The 27,139-nt window shown below is 42.1% G+C and overlaps 1 protein-coding gene across 7 annotated transcripts in view; it reads right to left on the reverse strand.

Annotated features, from left to right (window-relative positions):
• GRIA1 (glutamate receptor, ionotropic, AMPA 1) overlaps positions 1-27,139 on the reverse strand; it is a 306,850-nt gene that overhangs the window by 20,989 nt on the left and 258,722 nt on the right. For all 7 annotated transcript variants that reach the window (XR_001137844.1, XM_012653191.1, XM_012653187.1 and 4 more), the window contains one exon: positions 22,921-23,168. Coding sequence is in view for 6 of the 7 variants with exons in the window: in XM_012653191.1 (XP_012508645.1) it covers positions 22,921-23,168 (248 nt within the window). In the remaining variant the exon portion in view is untranslated. The remainder of the gene's footprint in view (positions 1-22,920; positions 23,169-27,139) is intronic.

The raw sequence follows: 27,139 nt of genomic DNA on the forward strand, positions 1-27,139 counted from the left end.
GATCAGTTGAAAGAGAAATAAAGGTTGGGGTTCCTAAGTTCTTAATTCTCATTTTCATTGTGAACTGTAAGACCATTTTTCTGACTTCAAAAATAAAGGTCCACTGTTCCACTCAGGCACAGAATCCAGCTTTGGGTAATAGCATGAGAAAGTGGTCAATCCTCATGGAATGAGCTCCGCAGTGGGCAATATAGGAGGGATTTATGTTCTACATCAGTGGGCTCATGGCCTCACAGTCAGGTCAAAAAAGGGGCTGACTGAAAAGGCATTTAATTAAATTTCACCTTAAAATGTTCTCTTCCTGGGATATTCTCTGGACTTTACTCACATCCCTTATGCTATAATGTTGTTCTAGCTCGTTGGTGTGTTGCCTGGGTCTCCTCAAGTAGACTGTTAGTTCCCTGGAACAGAGATGATGTTGTCTGTGTTTTTAGACCCCTCCCCACAACATTTAATACAGGATGTTCCATGCAGTGTACTTTTCCCGCCAAATGAACAGACGAATGAATGAATTAGTGGACAAAATCTCAATACAATATCACCTATATGTCTGTAACTCAGCTATTCGGCAAGCTTGCCTATCTAAAACATAACAGAAAAGGACCAGAAAGCGAGCAAAGAAAATGCACAGGGTTACTGGATGATCATTGTAGTTAACATTTATTTTATTGAGGGCTTATTTTGGGTCAGGCATGGTACGAAGCACTTTACATGCTTTATTTCATTTGCTACTCACATCTCTATATGGTTGTCATATTTTTATTACTTCCTTTGTGCCAACAAATACATAATTAGAACCTTGCCTAAGGTTCTAATTTAACTCTGTATGACTGGAGCTCATGTATGTAACCATTGTGCTTTACAGTGAGTACAGATGAGGTACTGCATGGCCCTGTCTGGTGCTCACTTAGGCATTTTTTTTGCCCCACCGCTCAGTCCTTTTTAAACTCTTACTTTGCACATAGTTGTAACACCATAGAGTTCTATTCTCAGCCTAAGCAGAGAAAAGACAGCAAATAAGTAAAACCTCATCATAGGCCCTTTCATATGATGCTAATTCACAACTTGACAGCAAGGAGGGGCCAAAGCAGGTTTTGTCTTTTCTTTTTGACTTTCTTTTCTTTTTTATTAAGAAGACAAAAATGATGGTGCTAAAAGAATGCTAGTCAATCCTGGGGCTGTTCTGGTTCAGGCAAACTGCCCTATAATATGTGCCTTCCAGAAGATTTACTGTATTCTAATCTAGTGCCTTTGATAATTGATAATGATAGAATTATCAAGAAAAGATTATATTTAACATATTCAAAACAAAAGTTAAAAATATGAGTTTTATTAGAAAATATTCCCTTAAAATTACATTAAAAAGGCCAGGAACTTTGGAAAATCCAGAGTTCTGGATAGCAGAGGGTATCCCCTAGACTAGCAGAATCTAGATTTCATGGATAAAGAAAAAAAATAAAGTTGGGGTGGGAGGACCAACAGGGATGTGTGTCAAATGTTAATTAGGCTAAGTACAAAGGTTTAAACAGAACAACTACCATCCACTGGCATCTTCTTTTAATAGAAGGAAGGATACTCAAATCAAAGAAATAGGAAGGACGACATTTCAGAATAAAGGAAAGCCCTTCAGGTTGAATGAAATTAGACACATTGTTTTATTTTTCTCATTTCACCTCACACTGGTGAGAACTTTATCTTGGGCAAACAATGACTGGTCCACAGCTTGGTGTTTGGAGGATGCTGTTCTGGAAAAATAAAGATCTTTCAATTGGCCACATCCAGAGTCCAATTTTACATTTTCATCACCTCTACCTAGGAACAACTCATTAAGAGTCAACATGGAGTGTTTTGTTCTCTTCCCCAAGGTTCAAGTGGAGTTCACTAAGTGTCCCTGAAGCGGGTGTTCATGTATCTTATTTACAAAGATGGCCCTAAGAGGACCAGCTTCAGCTGTATGTGATTAGTATCATTGTTATTATATCTTTAGGAGGAAAGGATTTGGGGGAAAAACTTTAAACTTCAGTTATAACTGATTAGCAAAGTAAGACCATCTTTCTATTAAAAAAATTACCAGTTTTCCTGATGCTAAATTATGAGGGAATATGCTGTGTGAGTCTTTACATAATAAGCCCAACTCCACTGGACTAGAAAGTTATCTTTTTAATAAAAGGGAAGCTATGAAAAATAAGAGTTTTACTGACTTACTAAGAGTGCTTGCATAAGCAAATAAGACTGGTCATTTTTTTTTTTCTTGAAAACATTAAAATAAAATAGGTTGAACCTTGAAAAATAAAGTCTTCAGGGACTATCTGGGTATTCTGGGCAAGTGAGCAACTGAATGTTTCTTTTGTTATAAACTTTTTTCAAATGTGCCAGTTTTCTGACTGCCTCCCATGGCCTCAGATTCTCCTCCACTCACTACCAGAAACCATCTCTAGGGATAGCTCTGCTTCAAATGACAATCCCTGTTACCAAGGGATTTCCACCCCAACTAGCTGCAACTAGCCCTAGGCTAATCATGCTAGCCATCTGAGCCTCAATGTCCTCACCAGACAAATGGGACACTAGAAGTTCTAACTCAGAATTATTGAATGGACTATCAATGACCTGTTTCATGAAACAACTTAGCTACAACAAGTAGTAATAATAAAACTAATAACAAAAATATCATTATCATTACCATAGAACTGAGCACCTGAATTGGAGTCAGGACATCTGAGCTGATATCTTAGCATCACCACTCACAAAGTGCCCTTGGGCAAGTCAATGTACTTCTCTGAACCTCAGATTCTCAGTTGTCAAGTTGAGATCACAATATATGCTGGGCCCGTAATAGAAGCTCAGCAAATATTCATTAGCTCTAACTTATCGGGGATCAAAGATGTGAAATAGCAACAGATGGCACAACATATGAATTAAGCCTGAGATTTTACCTGGAAATGATTTTAAAGATTTTTAAAAAATCCCTGAGATGACCTTATTTTCTTATAGTTTTTTTTCTACTGATATTTGAAGTCAGTTGCCTACTGCAGTTAATTAGGTATTCTTCATAGATTATTATTAATTAAGGTTGGCTTTACATACTTAAAAGTCTAAGTGGAAATGACTAGGAAGTGGTTTTAGTTTCACAAGCTCAGTATGTCTTTGATCATTTTATATGTATAATATAATATTAAAAGAGGTATTAGAAAAATACAAAGGGAGATGATGGTTTTCTTCCCTGTGTACTTGTCCTATCACCTGTGGTATTGTGCTCAGTACTAGACAATGATTTTCAGGAATAATGATGAGCTAGAGTGTGTTAAGAGGAGAATGACCAGAATGACGTGGATGGATTTGGAACCCTCACATGTGTGGGATGAGGTTGAAGGAGGTATGGCTTAGAGCAAATGTGAGAACTGCCTTTAAATATCTGAAGGACTGTCTTATAGAATTTAGAGCTAATTTATTCCATGAGGCTCTAAAAGGGAGAAATATGACCAATAGGCAAAAGTCATGGGACACATTTTGGCTCAGTGTGAAGAAGAAACGATGAACAGAGACAAAGAGAAATGGAATTGGCTATTGTAAAAAAGAGGAAGCCCCTTGAAATGTGAGGCATTCAGAAAGAGACTAGATGGTTATTTGTCAGGATTTTTAATAGAAGGGACTTTTACATTGGGCGGGAGACCATAATACTTGGCCATAAACTCATTTAATAACCATGAATATAGCTGAGCAGCTACTATGTGCTGGCACCATGAGAGGTCCTAGGTATACACTAATGTATATAAGACAGACATGGTCCCTGCCCTAGTGAAGCTGACAGGCTCATGGGAGGAACAGACAGGAAGTGGAAATGTTAAGTGCTGTGAAGGAAACAGAGGGTAAAGTGGTAAAAAACCTCAGAGATGGTCTGGGAATGTGAGTCTGAGGAGGTGACATTTAAGTTGAGACTAGAGGGAGGAGAGGGCTGTATTTGGAAAAGGAGGGGAGAGTTGGGCCACAAGAGACAACATTCCAGGCAGAAGAAGGCCCCTGGAGGAATGAAGTTGGAGAGGCTGGCAGGGGACTTTGCAAGTCATTCAAGGATTTCGGGTTTTACTCTGAGATTGAGGGGTCTGAGCCAGGGAACTATAAGACCTCTTTTGGTAAAGTTAATAAAGTTTACTCACTACAGGGAGGAGAAAAGAGAAAGGGAGGCTAGTGGGGAAATGTGGAAGTCAGAAAGCTATGGGAGGAGCCCAGGCAAGAGTTGATTTTGGGTTGGACAGGAGAGAGGCTATAAAGGAGAGAGGATACATTGTGAACAGGGGAGAAGGATCAGCTATGGGGGTTTGAAGGAAAGAAAGATTCAAGTTGATGTCTCCCTTGAGATTGTGACAGATGGTGGAACCATTTATGGAGATGAGAGAGACTAAAAGAGAGATGGGTTTGGGAGAAGCTCAAGAGTGCAGCTGTGGATGCATCAAGTTTAAGATGACTGTGAGATATCCAAGTAGAGAGATGTCGGTCTTTTGGGAAGATATGAATCTGGAGGTCAAAAGAGATGGTCAGGCTGGAGATATAAACTCAACAGTCTATAATTTGAATAATAAGACAGACCTGCAAGGAACTTCAGCAAGAATTTTATAAGGGGCTCAGATATTGATGGTTTTTAACAATTACTTATTTGATTAAACAAACTTCTAGTGGAACTTTTCTTATGCCAAGTCCCATGCTTGGCACTGAGCAAGGTAAACAAACATAAAGCAAACTAGCAGAAAGGAATAAGACATGGTTCTAATTGGCAGAGTTAGAGTCATCTAAAAATTCCCAGATTTAGACAGATGTGCGGCATAAGGCAGATGATGGTTCTGGGTCATCAGAGGATGCGGCCAGGCCTGTGTTCATGGACACAGTGACATGCATGGCATTTATTCCCCAAGAGGGCCAATAAGCAAAAGGAACCCCCAAATAGCTGAGCCCTGACATTCAGCCACAGGAGTTGGTAGGTCTAAGAGAACATTCTAACCATTGGATTATTTTTGGAAGTCTTGGGGAGGAAGGACTTGGAACTCTGTAAAGATGGTCTCTAGGATGACCTTGTGCATATTAAGGTCCAATGTATCCAACGTTACATGCTAAAGAAGCTTAATTATCTTACACTTTCAGGGAAATTAAAGTTTGGAAAAAGCAGCCTAGGGAGGTATTTCACATGGTTTTAATTGGGTCTCAACTTATGGAAAGCTAGGGACTGAATTCTAGGCTTCAGTTCTGAAGCAATTATCGACACTTCCACTCTTGCCTTCAAAACCTTGAATTCAAGCATCCGAGGGGTGCTGGATGAAATGACCCCTGGAATTCTACACAGCCTATGAGGATATGCTTTGCTCCTTCTCACCCAAAGGCAGCTTCAGTTTTAATCAGAACAGGTTGCTAGGCATCCCACCTTTTCCCGACAAGAGGGCCTCTGCCTGCTTCCGTGTGCTTGCTTCTTGCTGTTCTCTTTAATTTCTCTTTTAAGACCTGGCTGCTCTGCAGTGCTCCCCATGTTTTCTCTGAATTTGTCCTTGAACCCTTCATTTCTCATTGACCTCTCCTTTAAACTTCCCTGGCACCCAGCAGTCAGTTCATTGCACTGCCTACTACTGTTTTATGTGCGTCAGTCTTAGTCTGACTTGATTATAAGAACTTTGGAGTAAAGAGTTGGTGTCTTTGGGTCAACTCCCTAAATATTTATGAGGGCCAATTAAGTGCTAAGCACTGTGCTAGGTCATAGTAGGAATAAAGAGTTGAACAAGTTATAAACCTCATTCTTTAAGGACCAAGCAATCTAGTGTGGGAGAAAGAAATGTTTCTCAAGAGTTCATGGAAGTACTGGATTTTAAAATAAAGGGCTTTGGAAACACCGAAAAAAGAGAGAGGTTAATTCTGACAGTGGGTGGAAGTTAGAAAACCATTAGGGAGTGTTCTATCAATAGGGTGAAGTGAAATCAGAAGCCCAGAAGGCAAATTCTGGGAGCCGAAGTCAGAACAGTTGAAAGAATCCTAATCATGAACACCCTCAAATGCTATGCTAAGAGGTCAACACTTTGTCCATTGAAGGTTTTTAAGCGAGACAGGTCTCACACCAGCAGCCTGTCTATATTCAGCAGAGAGTGAGTGATATAGTCAGTTCTAAGTAAATATATATCAATTAACTGAAAGATATAATGGCTTATAAAAGAGGAACAGACAGGTCAAAAATTTTAACCCTGGATCCAGGTATGATGGAGATGGTGGGTCACTTCAAAGCAAACAGGGCTCACATGAAAACTTGGGTTTGGCTGTCAGTGGAAGGGGAATTATCCTCTGAGATGCCAGAGGTCAGAGTTTAGAGATCAGGGAGACAAAGCCATAGGGACACAGGTTGCTGCTCACTATGATGGAAAATTTTGGAATCATCAGAGCTCTCCGGCTAGTGCTACTTGAAAAGTAGTGATTTGATGGGATGTTGTTACTGGGACAACTGTTTGTCAGGAATAACATGAAAGAAATTCATGAACTAGGTAGAAATTTGGGATTTAATTAGTGGTTCCCAAAAGGCTGGTCCAATGAGCTGGACCAATTTGTGATGAAGTTTTCACTCATCAATCAACAGAAAAATAAGGAAAGGTAAGGGATGTGTAGTGAGTTTTCAGGAAGCTGAACTTTTACATTTAATAGACAGCCCCTTATGTGCAATTGATTAATTTCCTTCCTTCTTTTTTAGTGTAAACATATTTCTTCTCTTATTAAATGAGGTTGAAGAGAGGTGGTAATTTTGTTTTGAAACACTGGAGTTTTAGGGGAAAAGACTCAAAGGAACTCTCCATCTACTCTGAAGGGGGGAGAGCAGCTATCGATGAGTGAAGTTTAAACACACTTAGTGGGGACTATTAAGGGTGAGAATTTCCTTGCACTGGATTAAAGGTCAGTGTACAAATGAGCATGGTTCTTCCTTCCATGGGGCTTGATGGTTCAGGTGCACAGAGTCCTCCCTCTGTGAAGAAGGTCTAGTCACCTCCTTTCTCCCTTTATGCTCATCCCTGAGCTGAGCAGACTTCAGTAGTCCCTCCTGCACAGACCTGTGGAGGAGGATGGTTAAGCCACTTCTGCCGAGGGGATACAGGAGAAACCTTCTCAGGGTGGGTTTTTCTGCTCCTTTGCCAAGGCTAAGCCAGGGTTATTTTGCTGGGTGTGAGGATCAGAGCCTCAGCTTGCCAACCCTTCCATGGCTGAGGAAAATGTTGGTTGAGTTTAGGACAGGACTGAGTGCTGGGGGACCTGGGTCCTGGACAGAACTCTCTTAATAACTTCCCTTTTGGGCAATGGTCTCAAAGGCCCCTCGGTCTTTAGTCCAGTCCATGGGACTGGACTAGTGGGACTGTGTAAGGCAAACTGGCTGTGTAGTCACTGACTGGGCAGAAAGCTGAAGGTCCATCGGATTCTGCCGACCCAGTAGGCTGGGGTGATGAATGGAGTGGGAGAGACTAAACAATGACCAAGTGGAAGGAAGTAAAGAGTTAGTGGGGTTATATCAGGAGCCTCAATTAAGATGCAGACATCCTCAGGTCTCCTTAAGGAATACAGGTAGGATCAAAGTTCCCTTCACCCCTGACCTTTCCAGATGGCATTTCCCTCTTGAGTATGCTTAAGAAACAGGCTGTTCTGTGATGTTATGAGAAGGAAATGTTGGTCAGCCGGTGAGTCAGCAGAAGACAGAGGCTTGTCTTTGGTTTCTGACTCTATAAAATGATCCAAATGAATTGTATTTTTTTAAAAAAATGTATATAGAACACTCATTCTTTCTATGCCGGGTGGGAGAAAGAGTCTGAAGGCATGATTTAAGTCCTTCACTCATCCCTGATTAAGTCATATGGCATGTCACATGTCATGTAACTAGCTACGGTGACCGGCTGGTCCCAGTTTGCCTGGGACATTCTTGGTTTTAGCATTAAAAATCTCACTCCCTGGGGACCCCTTCAATCCTGAGGAAACCAAACCAGTTGGTCCCCTTTACTATACCTCAGTCTTCCCATTTGTAAAATGGGAATAATTATACGATCCTGCCCTGGCTGCCTGTAGTGGGAGGATCAGTCAAGGTGACAGATGGGAAAGTGCTTTGAGATTAATTCTGGACAAATGCGGGTGGCTATATTGGAAGCATCACTAAAGCCCACCTCTGTGTGTTGGCACATGTATTACCTAGGACACCTTGCCACTGGAACCTCAGTCATCTTACAGCCTCTACCATATATTCTTTGCAAATCCTCCCACATGACCCGCTGCAGAAAGGATCGAGCCTTCCTTTCTGTCCCCGCTGTACTTACAAGCTCTGTGACCGCAAACTCATCACTCTATTACCCACATCCGTTCCTCTGACCCGACTGAGAGTCCTTTATTGGCAGGAACCCTGCGCCCAGCACAATAGCTAACACAGTAGCTGCTTGATAAATATTTGTTGAATGAAGAAGTAATTTTTAATTCCTGAAATATATCGCCAGAGTTATTTGAATCCCCCTAAACTGAACACTAGTTTTATATGTGTGAATATGTATTTCCGGCCCTGTAACTTTCTTTAAGGCTCTATGGCTAAGATCAGCTGATAAAGCTCAGAGACCTGGATGGGGACCTGAAGTCTGGCTCCTCCAGGAGGAATTCTACAGATGAAAGCATTTCTAAGGCACATCTGATCCCCAGCCCGCCCCATATTGTGAGAAGCAGGTGTCAACAGTTCATTCGCAGCTCCCAGCAAACCACATCTGGTCCTGCAATGCAGAGCCATTTGTCAGCAGCAGCAGGCACACAGGTCTGTGTCAGACACCTCGGAGATGCTTGACAAAAGATAACGGAGGGAATGAATGAAGGTCCCCCTGCCATTAACGGAGGGAGTGGAAACACCATTCAGGACGAGAGCTGGCCCACTGGTCTCATCTCAGCCACCTCTGGTTCAATGAAAGGAAGAAAACAGGGCCGATTCTAAGGACTGGCTGGTGAAAGGCAGATGCCAGTAGGAACAGGATGCTGGGCAGGCCGGCAGGACCATTATTTTCTTGTGGACTTTAAAATACACAGGGTAACAGAAACTTTCAAAACAAAACAGAATAATGGTCAAAAAACATATGAAAAAATGCTCTACATCTCTAATCATCAGGGAAATGCAAATTAAAATCACAATGAGATATCACTTATCTCCAGTGAGACTGGCCTTTATCAAAAAGTCCCAAAACAATAAATGTTGGCGTGGATGCGGAGAGATAGGAACACTCATGCACTGTTGGTGGGACTGCAAACTAGTGCAACCTCTGTGGAAAGCAATATGGAGATATCTTAAAGAGATACAAGTAGAAGTACCATTCGATCCAGCAATCTCATTACTGGGCATCTACCCAAAAGACCAAATGATACTGTATAAGAAAGACACCTGCACCCGAATGTTTATAGCAGCACAATTCACAATTGCAAAGATGTGGAAACAACCCAAGTGTCCATCAATACATGAGTGGATTAATAAAATGTGGTATATGTATACCATGGAGTACTATTCAGCTTTAAGAAACAATGGTGATATAGCACCTCTAGTATACTCCTGGATAGAGCTGGAACACATTCTACTAAGTAAGTATCCCAAGAATGGAAAAACAAGCACCACATGTACTCACCATCAAATTGGTATTAACCGATCAACACACAAGTGTACATATAAGAATAACATCTATTGGATGTCGGGCAGGGGGGAGGGGCGAGGAGGGGATGGGTATTTGCATACACAAAGAGTGCAATGTGCACCATCCAAGGGATGGACACGCTTGAAACTCGGACTTGGGGGGGGCAAGGGCAACATACGTAACCTAAACATCTGTACCCCCATAATATGCTGAAATAAAAAAAAAATAAATACACAGGGTATAATGCTGGAGGATTGCCTCCTCCAGTGATAGAAAACTACCCCTGAGGAAGAGAAGACGGATGCCCCAGGTCTCCCAGCCCCAGCCTTGTCCCTGCATCTCTGCTCTCACTCTCTCCTCTTCCTCTCCTTCCTGCCACCATGGCCAGCCCCGCAGCTTCTGCTTCAACAGCTCCACTTGTATCTGTTGTTTATAATGGGATTCCACGGGAGATGCTGTTTGAGCAAATGATTCCCCGCTGAAAACAGCAATAACAAAGATTGGAAAAGAGCGCATGCATCATCCTCCCTTCACTCCTGTACCGTATGCTTGCATGCGGTGGCTGTTACCTGAAATACCTTTCTCTCTACCTTAGGGGAGGATGTTCCCCCACTGGTTAAGGAACTGTTCAGAGAGGGCTACCTCCTGCTGGACGCCTTCCTAGAACTTCCACCCTGGGGAGCTGAAAGATATTAACTCTTACCTGCATGGTTTTCCCACTGTGCCTTGCTTATCTATCTATTTATTTACATGGTACTTCCTCTCTCCTTTATAGTAGTGTTAGCTGTTAGTAGGTTGTTTTCTCTCTTTCATTCTCTCTTAAGTGTGATTATCACTAAAAAAAAAAATCGAATAGTTCACATAATGATTGATATTTCTAGTTTCTTTTGAAAAATAAGGAAATCTGGCAACATTCCCACATGTCAATATTAGCCCAGAACTGTGTGGAGGTTGTCCCCTCTAGACAAGGCACACACTCTTGTTCACTGAGTCTTCATCATTTTCCATCATCTCTCTGAGGCTCAGTTATCAGTTTCCATCTATAGCACAGTGTAGTGGATAACAGCACAGACTCTGAACTTGGATTGCCTGGGTTCAAATTATGGCTCTGCCACTCACTAGCGGTATAACTTTTGACAAGTGACTTAACCCCTCTAAGCCACTGGTTCGTTGTCTGTAGAATGAGATTCTTACAGTACCTACTTCATTGGGTTCTTGTAAGAGTTACATAAGTTAGGGAATGCATGAGGATGTAGAGATTGTTTATCATAGATAGTAAGTGCACAATTAATATTAACTATAATTATTATTTACACAGTGTTTGCACTGTGGTTTTGTTTCTTAGAATAGAGAAGTATTGTCTGTATTCATAACTCTATTAAAAAGGAGGACACTGCATAGGATTTACTCCTGATCATTTCACTCATTTTCTTTATCTGGCTTCTGGGGATATTTGAGGTTGCAGTTCCCTGCACTAGATGATGAATTTTGGGAATGCCAGTGTCATAATGTAACGAATAAGGAAAACAAATAAGGAAATAAGGAAAACAAATCTTTGTTTTCCTTAAGAGTATTTCCTTTAGCATGTTGAAAATACTATCCTTGGAACGTAGGTAGAATTAAATTGCATGACCATGGTCATATACTTTCATTTGCTGCATTTAGGGTGTTTACCAGTAATGGCCAAAGAGACCCACAGGTTTAGTCAGTTCATTTAATTTGTATTATATGGTCTACACAATAGGACTAGTGTTTCTTGGTTCTCATGAATTCAACAGACCAGACACAACAACTGATTCAATACTGTGTATGTACATAAAGTCACCATATACATGGAACTGATCCATTTGACAAGTGATTACTTGTAGGAGTTTCCTACATGCTAAATTCTCTTCTAGGTTCTCAGGAATGCTTTCCTGAACTGTATCCAGAAATAGAGGTACAAAAGGTAACAATAAGAGCAAAGATACAGGAGTGGGGAAAAGTTGTGTTTGTGGGCCACAAAGACACTGGCTTGACTAGTGTTATGGATTTTTTTTTTTTTTACATTCCTCCAAAGGAATAAATTTCATTCCCATGGGAATACAGAATATGATTGAGATATCATTATGCTCTTTTTCTGCTAGATGTTTGCGCTGAGGAAGAGTGAATATTATATGTAAATTTTCCTGCCTGACTTTCTTTTGTTTGGGGACTCTAACCGGCTCACTATGAGGTAGGAAGGTGGTTCCTTTGGTTAGTGATTCACCTGGGCCCTCCCCCCACCCTGCCCCCAGGAAGAAGCTGATTAAATATGATCCTGGAACCATGATCTTGTCTGTGGGGTCGTTCATCAAATGTTACTGGGACAGATGACCCAGACTTCCTCTGCAGGGGCTCAGCTCAGGGCTACTCCTCTCCTTCCTTTCTGCCTTTCCTCAGAGACCAGCTTTGCTCAGACACTGGAACCGTCTACCTTCAGGTGTATGGATGGATGCAGTGTGGCCATTAGCTGAACATTTGGGGCACTGAGCGTAAAAGGGAATAAAACTGCACATTTGAACATTTCTATCTGTTGGTATCTTGAAGTCTCCACCTCACTGCCACGAAAAGAATGTGGGTGTGATCTAGCCCAGAGAAGGCAATGACCACTAATTTGGGTCAGATATCCAACAAACTGAGTGGATAGTGAGTGAAAAGGGGAAACAGAAAGGGGAAGAGAAGTAGGGAAGGAAAGAGGATTCCTATTCAAGAACTCCTCCTGTCACAGGAACTCTTCATAAGGGATTCATTTTATTCCAAAGACAGTCCTGGGAAGCTTATAGCAAGGTCCCATTTGGAAGATGAGAAAATTAAGCTTCCGAGATATTAAAATAATAATTGTTAGCACTTCTTAGTCACTTCACTATGTGCCAGGCTCTGTGCTAAGCACTTTGTATTATTGCATCTAACCAATCACTTAGCAAGAAAGAAATAAATGCTAGCACTACCTCCAGCTTTGCTATTTGGAAAAACTAAGGCTTAGGGAGGTAAAGTAACTTGCTCAAGAGACTTTAGTTATTAACTAGCAGACCTGAGATTCATGCTCAGTGCTGACTTCAAGGCTATACTGCTACTTACTACTCTGCCAAGATCCCTGGGTTGTAAATGTGAGAGTCGGAGTTTGAACTCAGATCTGATCAACTCCAAAGCACATTTGCTTTCCAAATCCGCAAGCCCCAAGTGGCAGAGCTGGGATGGGTATCCAACCCTTCTCCCTCCTGGTCTGCTTTTGTATTATAGCAGCTGCCATCATAGAAAAGGCAAAAGACCCGGCAAGTCTGAAATAAAGTTGCTGATGAGAGGGAGAGAGAGAGAAAAAAAGAGATGCTATTTTTGACAGCGACAGCTTTCTAAAAGAAAGCAACATACAATTTGTATATCAGCGGGAGAAGGCAGTGCTTCAGCGGGCAGATCACAGCCCGTGCTGGGCTGCTGTTCTCGCCTAGGTAAAGGCCATTCATTTCCCTTGTTTTTCTCCCCAGATCCATCCTTGCCACCTTGCTCTCACCGCCTTCCTCCTCTCTCTCTCTCTCTCTTTAATGTGCTGCTTTGCCATTTACAAGCTTCTCAACCGGGCGCAATAAAAATGGAGCTCTAACAAGAGTAAATGCACATTTGTTTTTACGATTTCCCCAGGATCCTCCAAAATAAATCAGCCCTGTGGAGCTCCAGCCTCACCTAGAGCTTCAAGACAGAGTGCTTGGGCTGTGGGGCCCCCCTGGTGTCTCACGTCCCTGATGTTTTCCCTGGATGTTTTGAAGATGCCACCTTTTAAGGCAGTGATGAGTACCTCCATTAGCGCAGAGGGGAGATGTAGAAAGAATGGGAATTTCAGAGTCAGGGCTCATTCCCAAGCTCTGTTCCACAAATCACTTTGAGAACCTGAGCAAAGTGTCACCTCTCTGCATCTTAGTTTCTTAATTAGTGAAAGGGAAATTATAATATCTAAATCAACAGGTGAGGGGAAAATGAACGCATGAACATCCACGGGGAACTGAATGCACTGCCCAGCACACAGTAGGTGTGGAATAGAGGCAAGTCTCAACTTCCCCACACCCACACTTATGGTACAATCAGTCTGCAATGATCTGCTTTTCGTTGCTGACCAGAATCAAAAGCATATAGAGTTTAGGGGAGCATAAAATTCTTCAGGGGTGTTTTTTATTCATTCTGTCACGGGCAAGCAGGGGAACTTTAATATGCATCAGACGTAAACTTTTTTCAATTTTATGCAGGGCAAGACATCAACTGTGGGGTGGCATTGATGCTGGAGAAAATATCCGTGCCCTATAGGTGAAAATGGTGCAGAATGGGGGTGAGGATTCCCTAGGTGATTCAGGCGGAGCAGACAGCAAGCTGTTTCCCTTGTGGAACCTCAGTTTTCTTATTTGTATATTGGTTGGGTAGGACTAAATGCTATTGTGGGTGCGTAGGGGGGTATTAAATGATCTTTGTCCTCTTAATAATCATTCCTTCCTCATATTTTCCCTCCTTGTATTCTTGAGAAGTCATTCTTGCCTAATGGTTGGGAAGAGGTCCTGGAATTAGGCTGCCTGCATTAAAAACTCAGTTCTCCCATTTCCACGCCAGGTAATCTTGGGCAAATTCTGTAATTATTCTGTGCCTCAGTTTCCTGAATTCTATGATGAAGAAAAAAACAATATTACTTTCACAGTGTTAGTGTCATTAGGATTAAATAAGGTAACACACATCAAATGCTTCTTAAAAGTGCCTGGGCTGAGTCAGTGCTCAATAAATGTCAACAAGTCTTATCATCATCACTAAAATGCTAAATCAAGCAAGCCCTTGCCTCCCCTCTGCCTGGTACTTTTGCACTGGCCTACTGCACCAGTCTCGTGGGAAGCTTTCTTGGTACTTTCTATAATCCGTCCCACGTGTCCTGACCTGAGAAAGCTTCTGTATTGATGCAGCTCTCCTTTGGCAAACTTCCAGTGTCTATTCAAACACACACACACACACACACACACACACACACACACACACTTTCTCTCTGTTTCCCTCTTTCCTTTGCCCCTCCCTCCTAACCTCCCTCTCTGTGTTTCTCTCTCCCTTTTTATCCCCCTATTCCCTCCCTCTCGTCTTCTCTCTCCAGCTCTTCTGAGGACTCAGGCAAATCCAGCCTCTCCGCTCAGAGGGCTTTGTCTCTGATCAGGCCTGACCTGGGTCACAGAGTTCATAGGGTTACCATGACAACGAGCATCCCTGGCTACCCATCAGGAGGCAAGGACCAATTGAAAGGGACTGTCATTTCCCTGGGACATACTGTATTTATCCTCAGCAGCACGCCCTGCACTGGTACTATACTATGGGAAGACAGGCTGTTACTTGTGAGGGTGGGAGGGAGGCAGAAAAAGAAATATTAGGGTTTTATTTTTTTTAGCGTGTTCTCTGTGGGGGAGAACCACAAATTGTTCTCAGAGAGAGACATTTATTTCTAATGCATCCAGTGCATGAGAGGGGAGCGAGGGTGGGGCTCCTGTGCGTTTCTGATGAACACAGTTTTCTTCTTTTACAAAGAAGAACAAAATAAGTTATTTGGCTCAAAAGTGCCTTTTCAGTAGGTCTAATGGGAGGAGGAGAGGGGGGGAAAATTAACATTAATGAGCATCCTCTGTGATAGGCAATTGATGCTGTTTCATCAAATCATCAAAACAACTTGCACAGAAATTATTATTCCAATTTTACAGATAAGAAAACAGAGGCTTATAAAGTTATAGTGACTTATCCAGCTAGGTCAAACTGGTAAGACAACGGGCCCTCTACTTGAATCGAGGTTATCTGACTCCAAGGATTTTGGCTTAGACATCATTCCATGCAGGTTCCCTGGCACCCTGCCGGCACGTTCATCTCCCTGCTCATTCGGAGCCTCCTCCTCACATTCTGCCTCCTCAGACCACTTGCACATCTCTCTTCCCTGACTGTCTCTAGCCCTCTTTCCCAGAGCGCAATGCTATCTACCTGGACCAGAGCTTCCTGGGGATTTGTTTAAATGGTACATTCCTGCATCCCACCCTGGACCTGCAGAATCAGAACTCTCAGGAATTAGAGTCGAGGAAGGGGCATTTTTAACAAGCTTCTCTAGGTAATTTTGATATACCCTGAAGTTGGGGAATGGCTCTTTAGAGGAATAGACTCAACATCACACAAAACAGTGCTTGCTTATTTGTTTCCCAATTATTTTCTGGGTCAACATGAATTTCTAAAAGAGAAGAACTCTCTATGGCCTCTGTAACAGAGGCCTAGAGTTAGGCCTCTATGCCTAGAGTTAGGCAAAGGAAAGGTGTTCAGGGAAGGCCCGCTGGATCAAATTGAAGACACAATCATTGTTTTTGATCCCTGTGTGGGGGCTGGGCAACTAAGAGACCCTCAAACCTTGAAAGTGAGAACCCTGCCCACAGAAACTTGGTGATGCTTCTTCCCGAGTCACAGTCTTAACCTCCCTCCTTTGTGCAGCCAGATGCCAATATAGAACAAGCAGCTCTTGGTAGATATTTTCCAGTATAGGGTTATGTGAAGGGAGAAAAATATATTCAGTGGGAATGCTGGTGAGACTAAAATGTTGCTGAACAATTTTGAACTTATGCTATGTTTTAAAAAAAAACCCAGATACAGTCAATGCAGCAGGAAGTGAGCAAAGGTAATTGGCATCCTCCATCTTTCTTGCTGGTGTGCCAGAAATCCTCTTCCACTTCCAGTGGGCTCTCTTAATCTTCTAGGCATTCCAGAGGTAAAATTGAAGTGTTGGCAATTAATCAAACAATTAATCAAAACCTCCCAAACAGGGAGGTAAACCCCATATCTTCCCATTTTCTGTCCTTTCCAGAATCAGTTTATATGTGGTCAAGCCTTAGGGAGGAGCACAAAAGTCCCAGAAAGCTTAGATAACAGACTTCTTCCCCAAACTTCCCAGCCTCAAAGTGAAGGATATGACAGGTGACAAAAATACAGCCCACCACTTCTCCCGTCTGTCCCCATTCCATATGACCTGTGACCATGCTCATTACCTCCTACCAAGATGACTGTAACAGCTTTCTAAATGACCACATTGCCTGTAATCCTTTCTGTGATTCACATCGCAAACCACTTCCAGAGTCATCTTTGGGAGCCTGTCTGATCATGGTCCATCCTTGTAAATGACTTTGATGACCCCTAATGACATCTCAAAATTCAGACATGTGAGATATTTCACAATATGGTGAAAACCAATCGCTCCTACCTATTAATACATTCTCTAAAGTCGTTCCTGAAAACAAGCCCCATGCTCCCACCCCTGCATTTGCTCATGCACCATCTCCCCAATCTGGAGCACCCTCTCCCCACTTCTCATCTATTATAATTCTTCAGGTCCTATCTCAGATGTTACCTCTGCCTCGAAAGCTTTACAAATCCTCCCATTCAAATGTTGACTCTCCTCCTTTTGAGTGTTTCTGACTCTCTTATGGCATTGGTAGAATAATAGGTGCCCACATAATTTTGTTCATGAGCTGAACTGATTATGCATTATCGAGGGACTTGGATTGCATCTCTCTCCCCGGTGTTCCCTGCAGCACTGTGCACAGTGCTTTGTGTGAGAAGGTGCTCGGACACGGATCTGTGAAGCTGAATGGAAAGCACAGGGAGTGGGGCTCGGACCTTCCTGGGTGCCCATTACCTGCTAAACTGCAGGAAGCAGCTGTGCTGTATTCCTGCCCCTTGGCCCATACGTCAGACATGGACAAGACACGTGACAGAAGACAAACATGTCATGATCACAGAGACCAGAGAAGATTCCACGTAACCACGGTCACAGTTAAAGACCAGACTTTGACCAATGTCCTGATTAGGGTATAACTCTTAGCAAATCCATTAAACTCCCGGTAGATGGTTTGTGAAGGAGAATCATTAGCTGAGATTTTTAACTGAGGCCAATCTTGTGTAGATTCCTTCTTGGGTTGGTAAAACAGGGGCCATGCCCCCTTACTTAGGAAATTTGAACACATTGTCTCTAACTGAAGGGAATATTTATCATAATAAAGAAAAGAGACTGCCACTTAGCAGATACATTTAGTTGGCAAGAAAAGGGCCAATAGATCATAATTAGTGGATTTACCAATTGTCTTTCCCTAGTGACTGGCATTGGCTGCATAGGTCTTTATCCACAACCTGAGGGCTTTTGAAACATAACTCAACCCTTTGCCCAGCCCCAAACATGCAGTGACAGCCAACAAACAGCATCTGTTTCAAAGAAACACCACCTGTCCAAATGGAAAATCAAGATGGAACCACTTCGCTTCATCAGAATATTTGTTTCCAGAGCAGAGGAAACAAAAAAACCATTCTGTGGCTAACATAGTCTTTTAACACTCTGCGGGGACCATGGCCTGGCTTCTGCCAACTAGACTTGGCATGTTTTAGAAGAACATTTGGGCCTTAGATGTCAGTTCTCTGATCTTCAGAGGCAAAGCTGGGTGATCTGTCTTGGAGGAACGTGAAACTTGTTCCAGGTAGGCTGGAAGGGAGCAAATGCCCCACAGGTGTGATGAGGTCTGGCTTTACAGAGAGTTTAAGTCGTTGAGGAAGACTGCCAGGAAGGTCCTTTCTTGATGCAAGCACAGTCATTAAGTCTGGAGAACATCTGCCTGTGAGGGTTGCAAAAACCTCACCTTTTATAGGGCTGAAGAAAAGTTCGTGAAGCACTTTTCTGTAGCATAAACACTTCCAAAGGGTTTGCAGTTTTGTGTATGGCTGAACAGTTTTTAAATGAGTATTTTCTAGGATTCAAAATAATTTGGATACAAGATTGATTTCCTCTGCCAGATCATCTTTAAGCACAGACCAGCCTCTTTTCAATGGGTCCAGAGGAACTGCGGACTGCTCCCTTATTCTTCTCACTTTCCACCTCTGTCATGCGGAATGGTATCCTGGGATCAAGTCGGTGGATTTAAGCTTGCTGGAGCAGGCACTCATGTCTGTGGCATTTTGTTTGCCATGACTCTTTGGTATTTCACCGTGTCTTGGTGAAATGGCACCATTTGGGGCATGTGAGGCAGAGGTATGATGGAAACTGGCTGCTGGTGTGTGTGTGTGTGTGTGTGTGTGTGTGTGTATGTGTGTGTGTGTGTATGTGTGTGTGTATGTGTGCGTGCATGCGTGTATGGTTACTCATATTTTCTGTAAACATTCTTCTTTTTCTTTTTTCTTTTTCTTTTCTTTTTGAGGCAGAGTCTCACTCTGTCACCCAGACTAGAGTGCTATGGCGTCATCATAGCTCATAGCAACCTCCAACTCCTGGGCTCAAGTGATCTTCTTGCCTCAGCCTCCCGAGTAGCTAGGACTACAGGCACTGGCCACCACGCCCAGGTAATTTTTTCTATTTTTAGTAGAGACAGGGTCTCGCTCTTGCTCAGGCTTGTCTTGAACTCCTGACCTCAAGTGATCCTCCTGCTTTGGCCTCTCGGAGTGCTAGGATTACAGGCGTGAACCACTACGCCTGCCAACCATTCTTCAATGGTATGTTTCATGGAACCTCTACACGATTAGTTGATAATCAATGATCCCTTTTAATGCACAGATAAGCAGAGTCCCTTAGAGGGCAGAGGGAATATCCTAGGCCAGATAGATACTCAAGGCCCTCTTAGGACAAGCATTATTCTTCCGTTTTTGAGTCAGGAGTTTTGATGGCCCCATGGCCATCATCAAGTTTGCCACTGGAGAGGAAGGAGCACTGTGAGAAAGAGGAGCACCGGACCATCAGCTGGGTATTCCAGACTTGCAGATCACCATTAGTGACCTGTATTTGGAACACGTTCCTTTTCATTTCTCTCTTCCTTTCTCTCACTCTCTCTTTTACAAAATCAATAAATGGCTTGTTGTGTCTTTTACAGAGATGTAAGCAAAAGCATCAGGTTCTTCTCCTATTACAGAGTTGAATTATTTTCAGCATTTATTCCAGAAAGAATCTTTGAGCATGCAAAATCTATGAAAACAGTGTTACTACTCAAAGGAGTAGTACTTGGTGCATTAAAGTGAGTGTCCATGATCACCTTTTGCCTGCAGAGTGATGAGTGGATGCTTTTGATTCATGAGCTGATGGTTATTATTTGGCTCATGGGAATAGGTAGAGAGAACCTGTCCTAAGTCCAGTCTCTTGCTTTTAATGACTGTCAGTTACAAAGCCCAGCACAGCTTCAGTGTAAACTGCAGTTCTGAAGTCAGACTGCCTGAGCTTGAAGTATGATTCCTAACAGCTGACACTGTTAAGTGTCAACGTGATCAGGTAACTTAACTCTGTTTCTCTGTTCCTCATCTGTAAAATAGGAATAATGGGACTTCATAGAAGTGTTGCAAGGGTTATATGAGATAACACACATATCACAGTGTGTGGCACTTAGTAGGCACTGACTTGATGATGGCTTTTATTATAGTGGAAAGTCATGTGAGTGCTAGATAACGTGAGTTTTAGGTTCAAGTCACTCAAACATCCAATATTTTCTGAGTTGAGAACAAGTTGTCACCTTGTTCCAGGTACCTGTGGCCTGGAGGGGCAGAGGTACTCTATTGGTCAGACAAATCATGTCACCAATCTGTGCCTTGTTTTCTTAACTTTGCATCCAAGTATTTAGATCAAACGATGCCCTTAACTCATAAAAACTTCAGTCAATTACAATACTGAAGCATAATTGATGTTCCTGGACCTACAAAGACTCATTCTCTACTTTGGATCTTTCTAGGGTGATGTTCTATAAGTTTCTGAGATAAAAACCTCTTCCTTGCCAAACACTATTGTCAAGATTCCTTTGAACTTTATCGAAGCTTGCACAAAGAGTCTTTTAAGTTCTACCAGGCAAAAATGAATGATTGATAAATACCAGGCCATTTGATGTTGCTTTATTAGATCATGTTCAATTATGTCTATACTCCTCCGGATATCTCTCTTTTCCTAATTTTCAGACAATTACTTAAAATTCTTTAAGGTATTTTCAATGTTCTTCAAATACGGACAAAAATCCTTTATGAAATTTTTCCCTACCTCATTCTCCAACCTCAGCTTTACCTTTTCTCCTCTTTCTTACTTGTGTTGTAGGAGCACTTAGCTTGTTTTATTTAATCAACTGTCCCATAATTTCTTGCCTTAAAGTCTTTGCACATGCTGTTCCTTCTACTTTGACTACTCTTCTCTCCCTCCCCTCATTTCACCTAGTGACTCCAATTAATCTGTCAGACCTTAGCATGAAAATATCATCCTTGGGCAAGTCTTCCCAGCCACACCCCACCCATCCTACAGACCAAACTGGACCTTTTCATATCCGGGTGTGTTTGAGATCTTCTCTTTGCCTTTATTGTTCTGCAGTTTCAGTTGAATCAGCTGCTGATTTTCTTCTATTTATTTTTCTGGGGACTCAATTTTCAAATCTGAGGATTTATGTTTTCCATAAATTCTAGGAATTTTCTTTAAAATATTTCCACCACTTCACCCTCTCTTGTCTCCATCTGGAACTGATAGAAGATTGATTTTTTTCTTTTTCTTGTCTCTTAAACTCTTTGTTATATTTTCTTTTTATCCCTCTGTGTGATATTCTGGGGTATTTTCTCTGATTTACACCCCACCCCCTCAGTGCACCAATTCTCTCTTCAACTTTGTCTAATTTGCTGTTTAACTCTTCCATTGAGATTTTATATGAATGACTATATTTTTTATTTCCTCTAAAGTATGCTAATTCATACTTTTTCAAATACGTCTGATCTTTAATGATACTGTCTTTTTCTTTTAAAACTGTTTTTGGTTACTTTTATGTCTTTAATTGTACTTCGGATTCTTGCTTATGTAAATTGTCACATAATTTGTAACTTTGCCTGGCTTAGGATAGTCCCAGAATAATTAGCTTGTGCTTTTCATTCTGGTTTTGATTTCTTTTTTTCTTTTTTGGCCCCAGGGATTTCCTGCCTTGCATTTGCAAGGCTATTTGTTGTATCTTATCCAGCATCTCCAGGTGTTTTACAGTGAGAATTTTGTTCTGCCATAATACAGGAAGTAGATGTCCTCTAGGTCCCCTTTTATAGACTATCCTAGTATCTGTCATAATTGTCATTGAACATTAAAAAATAATCATCTATTCAATGCCTGTTTCCCCTGTAATAATGCAGTTCCATGGGGACAGAGACTATGTCTGTCTTGTTCAAAATTCTAGCTTCAGCTACTAGCCCAGTGCCTAGAACAATGTTGGGACTTAATATTATTAAGATAAATGCATGAAGTGGAGGCAGGGTGGCCCTAGACATCATGTCAAGATGGGTTAGGAATCCCTCTCCATCCTTTTGCAAAGTTCATTAACCCTTCTTATCCTTTCTGAAATGTAACACTTCCTTAAAATGATTTAATCCCTCTATAATTGACATACTATCTCATAGGTGACATCACATTATACTGTTTTCAATTACCTTCTCCATAGATTATCCCATTTGAACTCACAACCACCTCAGACCTGAGAAGGGCTGCGATGATTATCCTCCCTTTACAGATGAGGAAACTGAAGTTCAAGAGATGATAAGCCTTCTATAAGATAGTCAGTAGTAAACCCAGAATTAAATCTAGGTCTTCTAATTCCAAGTCTACTGGACTGTTCCTCAGTTGTTTAGAATGAATATCAGAGCTTCTCTATGTGAAAGTAAAGTCCACTTTGCTTCTTTACCTATATCTTGTTAAATAACTCAGTGTCTAGGTATGAATAGGTGCTACCATTAACTTGGTGCATTCATTAGATGCTATTTTGATTTCCATAGCCAGAGTCTCAGGCCGCAAACTACTTGATTTTTCATTTGGACAATGTGTTTATGTTTCTTTCATGACAAATATTATAAACCACCTTCTGTCAAAGAATCCAGGTTGCTAGAGAAACCTGTTCATAGCCTTGTTGTATGCAGGAGTGTCTGGTAAGGAATGCGGTCTTACAGATCACATGACAAAGGCACAAGGTTCATCGATGTTTAACACACTTGGAGGGTAAGGTGAGGTGTGGGGAAGAACACATGGGCAGTGACAGTCATAGCAAGCTGAGGCCCCCGAGTCAATTTCCAACCTCAGGGCTGAGGATCTTGGGTGGCTGGAATCTTCTAGGCCCTCAGGTGTTGTAGAAGAGCCCACTTGACAGCTTGCATTGTGGCATTGGAGCCATATGGCAGACATGGCAGCTTCACTCCTGAGATAGGGAGGGGAGAGGGGGTACCAAGGAAGCAAATCTTGGCTACTTACCTCAGGGCGGACCCCTTGGGTGTCGCAATGCCATAGCCTTTGGAATCCAAGTTACCTCCCACCTTCATGGTGTCACAGGGTTTCCGCTGCTCAATGTACTCATTCATGGTGGACTCCAGGAGGTAGGCGTATTTGCCTTTGGATTTCCTCACTCGGATCATCCCCTCCTCTGTGGTCCGCACAAAAACTGATGGTTCCGCTGACTTCATGTATGTCCACATCTTCTCAAACACGGCAATTTTAGACCTCTGGTGGGGACAGAAACAAAGCTGGAATTAAGTGCTGACTGTGCTTGGAATTGGGGTCGGCGCACACACTAATGAAGAGCTGAGTGTAGCTTGATCACACATTCATGAGTGAGATTAGCTCAGGAAGAAACAAATTATGAGTGATTGCAAAATAAGAGGCTCTAATTAGTACCAGTAGGTTCCAAAGTACAAATATCTTGCAAATACAGAATGAACAGAGGAGCTCAGAATCTTTTAATTACTTCTGAGTAATTATATTCCTCCTAAACATGAGGAGAGTTAAGAAACTGGGGCTGTGCCTGGCTTTTACAGAAATTAAAGAACCTGTCTATTGTTAACAAAGGCCATATTTATACTGCTGAGAAGTAGAAAGCTGCATATCAGTGGAATCTGATTTCACTATTGGAAGACAACACTGAAGAATTTCTGGGTCATGGGTTGCCAAGTTCTAGCCATATTGTAAGACCTGCCCTCAGAATGTAAATTGTTGTCCGATAAAACTAATAACTTTGGACTAAATATTGTCACCTGTTTACATTTCAAAAGCCTCCAAATCTAGTAAAACTGGCTTCCTTTTCTCCTCCTAAACACACCTTGGGCCTTACTTCCTTTGGGACTTTGCTCACTTGATATGCTGGTTCTGTCCCACCACAATCTTGTCTTCATTTCACAGACTAAAATAAATCCTGTGTATCTGGAGCCCACCTCAGTTCCAAGGGCAATAGTTTTAAACTCTAAAGCCACTATCATCATATACAGAGATTGTAAAAATACAGACCTCCTGGCTCTAAATCTAGAGATTCTGATTCAGCAGGTCTGGGGTGGGGCCTGGAATACATCTTTTTCAGAATTTCCCTTGTAACAGGTGTTCTGATCTGTATGGCTAGTGTGGCCCTCATTTTGAGAAAAAGAGTATTGTGAAGGCTGGTATTCCTATTGGACACATTGTCTGAGTCATTCGCTGGAAGGCTAGGCCAAACTAGGATTTCAGGTCGTCTCTTGTGCATATGTGGAAGCTACTTGAGGGCAAGGCAGGGGAGGTCTTCCCTTCTGAGGGTCCTTCACAGAGTCTAACTGAGCACCTTGCACATAGTAGGCCTGTAGTCAGGGCCCATGATCCAGGACCATGGTCAATCTTCTCTTCTAACATGCTCTTTCTAAAGGGTATCCTTTTCCCAAGGGGTAGATGTATTTTAGGGATACTAGAGTCTGGCTTTTGAAAATGTTTTAGAAATGGGCAAGTGTTAAATACATACAAGGGATGATTTTTTTTAAGTTAGTTACTACTAGAGGCATACAATCTATATAATATAATGGTTGATATATAGATTACAGATTTATTTAATATAAAATCATTATTATGTAATATATCATTTTTCTCTGTGTACAAGTATCAGGTTTATTTCCTTGAAATCAATGCACATCAAGTGTTGATAAGATATTGATATACAATTGTCATTTGAGCAAATTCATCTATAAAGATATTTGGGGCCCAGGAAGATTCTAGATCTTGAGGGAAAATCAATGAAAATAGTTGCTATTAAAACTTGAGTTTTAATAGTCTGTAATTAGATAAACTAGATCATTTGTCACACAGTATGGTTTACAATTTGGAAAGGACTGAACTGGGTGTGAAGAGCTCTGGGTTCCAGTCTTAGATCTACTTCTAAGTCATGGTTGGTCTAGGGAGAATCCCTTTTCTTTGGGCCTTAGTTTCCCCATCTGTTCCACACGGAGTTTAGACATAGTACTCTTTAAGTCCCTTGCTCGCTTGAAATCTCTGATTTTTTACATGAAGATATATCATTTAAGCAACAATGCCAATGTGAGAAAGAAGGAAGAAAAGGGAGGGAGGATTCCAAGATTAGCGGAGGAAATACCCAGAACCAATCATAGCATCTCCAGTGTATTTAATATTTTCTCAGAAGAAACAGGGAAATGTATAAATTCAGCTGTGACCAGATTTGCAGATAATCTTCCAGGCATAAAACCAACAAAATACACAGCAGGGCAATTGCAAGATGCAATTTGACCTGACAGGATGGACACAGCAGGGAATTGGGTTGTTGACAGGCAGAGCTGAAGAGCCCTCTGGGCGATGGTATGCAGAAAATTAATATGTCCTCTCAGCCTCACCCCAGTGCCCCAGATGCTAAGGCTCTGCTCACAGATGCTCAGAGCCGACTATCAGGAAAATCTCATCTCCAGGAATGGGATGGTGGCATGAGTGGCAGGGAAGATTGGAAGCATACTCAGGGTATTTGTTCTTGGATCTCTCCTATCATCTGCAGCTCCCACAGCCCTTCACACATCTTAATTAAAATGTCAATGGAGGACTAAGTGACTCTGAGTTGGGGCTGCCAAGAAACTCTGGGCTGCCATGGGGACTAGAAGCCAGATTTTTCAGAAACTGGAGTAGAATTCTTGTCTCACTGTTTCGTCCTTCTTCTTTGTGGAGGTGGTAGGTGATCTTATCTCCCCACCCACCAAAGTCTTGGTGGGATAATTCTCAAGGTCAGAGTCATAGAGATGGAAGGGCTCATGGGACATATCTTGGCAGCACTCTCCTTTGATAGGTAAAGAAACTGAGGCCCATGATGTGGTAATGAACTGTCCAATGTCATGCAGCTTGTTAGTGGCAGAGCCAGGAGTAAAACCCTAATCTCCTGATTGCACACCTGGTGCCTCTCCACTGCAACCATCTGCCTCTCTCATTTTAGGCTTTATATGTTACTAGCTGCAGGATCCTGGGCAAGTAACATAACCTTTCTGAACCTCAGTGTTCCTCTTCTGACAATGGTGATAATAGTATCCACTACACAGTGTTGCCACGGATATTATGAGAACATAGGTAAAATGCATAACCCAATGCATGGCACCAGGAAAGCATTCTCTAAGTGGTGTAATTACTGCTAATAATTATGCCCCCTTTTCGGGTTTTACTTTAGGATAGGAATGCCCAATACATGGCTTGCTTGGTTCCAGTTTCCCTTCTTCCACACATGGCAGACATTGATACCAATCAAGAAATTCCTTCACACAGAGCCCAGATGTGACTTCAGAAACTCTTTCAACATAGAACTCTAGGCAACCACTATTGACCAATCAGAGTCAGCACATGGACTACAACTTATTTGCCACCAATGTAGTAGGCCTGGTTAGGGCATAGAACTAGTAGAATACACACTGCCTTGGTTCCAGATTCCTAACTTTGTGCTGTGGACAGGAGGCAGTAATATGTCAATTGACATAGTTACTAACAAAGAACTTTGAAGCCTTAAGTCCCAGCTGTGTCTCTCATTAGCTAGGGCATGACCATTTTCTTCTCTGGGCCTCAGCTTCCTAACCATAAAATGGTAGGGTTAGACTAGATTGGTCCACAGCCCCATCTATCAGCCTGAGTGATCTTCTAAACAACGTTTATCAGTCAGTGACACCACCACATTAGGACAACATGGTTCAGTGGCAAAAATACTTGGGTTGGAATGAGAAAACTCAGATTTGGTACCCCCTACCCCTGGCACTTGCATCATGAATTCCCTGAATCTCAATTTCTTATCCACAAATTGGACACTGTAATATCTGTCCTGCCTTAGGTCACCAGTGAAACATAAATGAGACCACAGACGTGAAAGTGCTTTGGGGATTGGCATGTACTGTATATATTATGGGGATGAGAGCATTGTTAAGTGAATTGGGTGGTTCCCCAACTGCATCAGCAGGGACTGGGGAATAGGACTAGCTTTATGGACATATATCGGGCACCTTCTTCACACTTTGGTTGCAGGCAAAATATGTCAGAACATTGTAATGAGATTATAAAGTGGCTTTTCTACTAATTGGCTGGGTGATCTTAGGCAAGTAATGCCTTTCTCTGAAATGACGGGCTCTGATCAGGTGACCACTAAGACACCTTCTTGCTCTGATATGTTGAAAATTGATGATTTTAGCCTTGGAGCTGGGATCAATGA

This window comes from Propithecus coquereli, unplaced genomic scaffold (assembly GCF_000956105.1).
Source record: "Propithecus coquereli isolate 6110/MARCELLA unplaced genomic scaffold, Pcoq_1.0 Scaffold419, whole genome shotgun sequence".
NCBI lineage: Eukaryota > Metazoa > Chordata > Mammalia > Primates > Indriidae > Propithecus > Propithecus coquereli.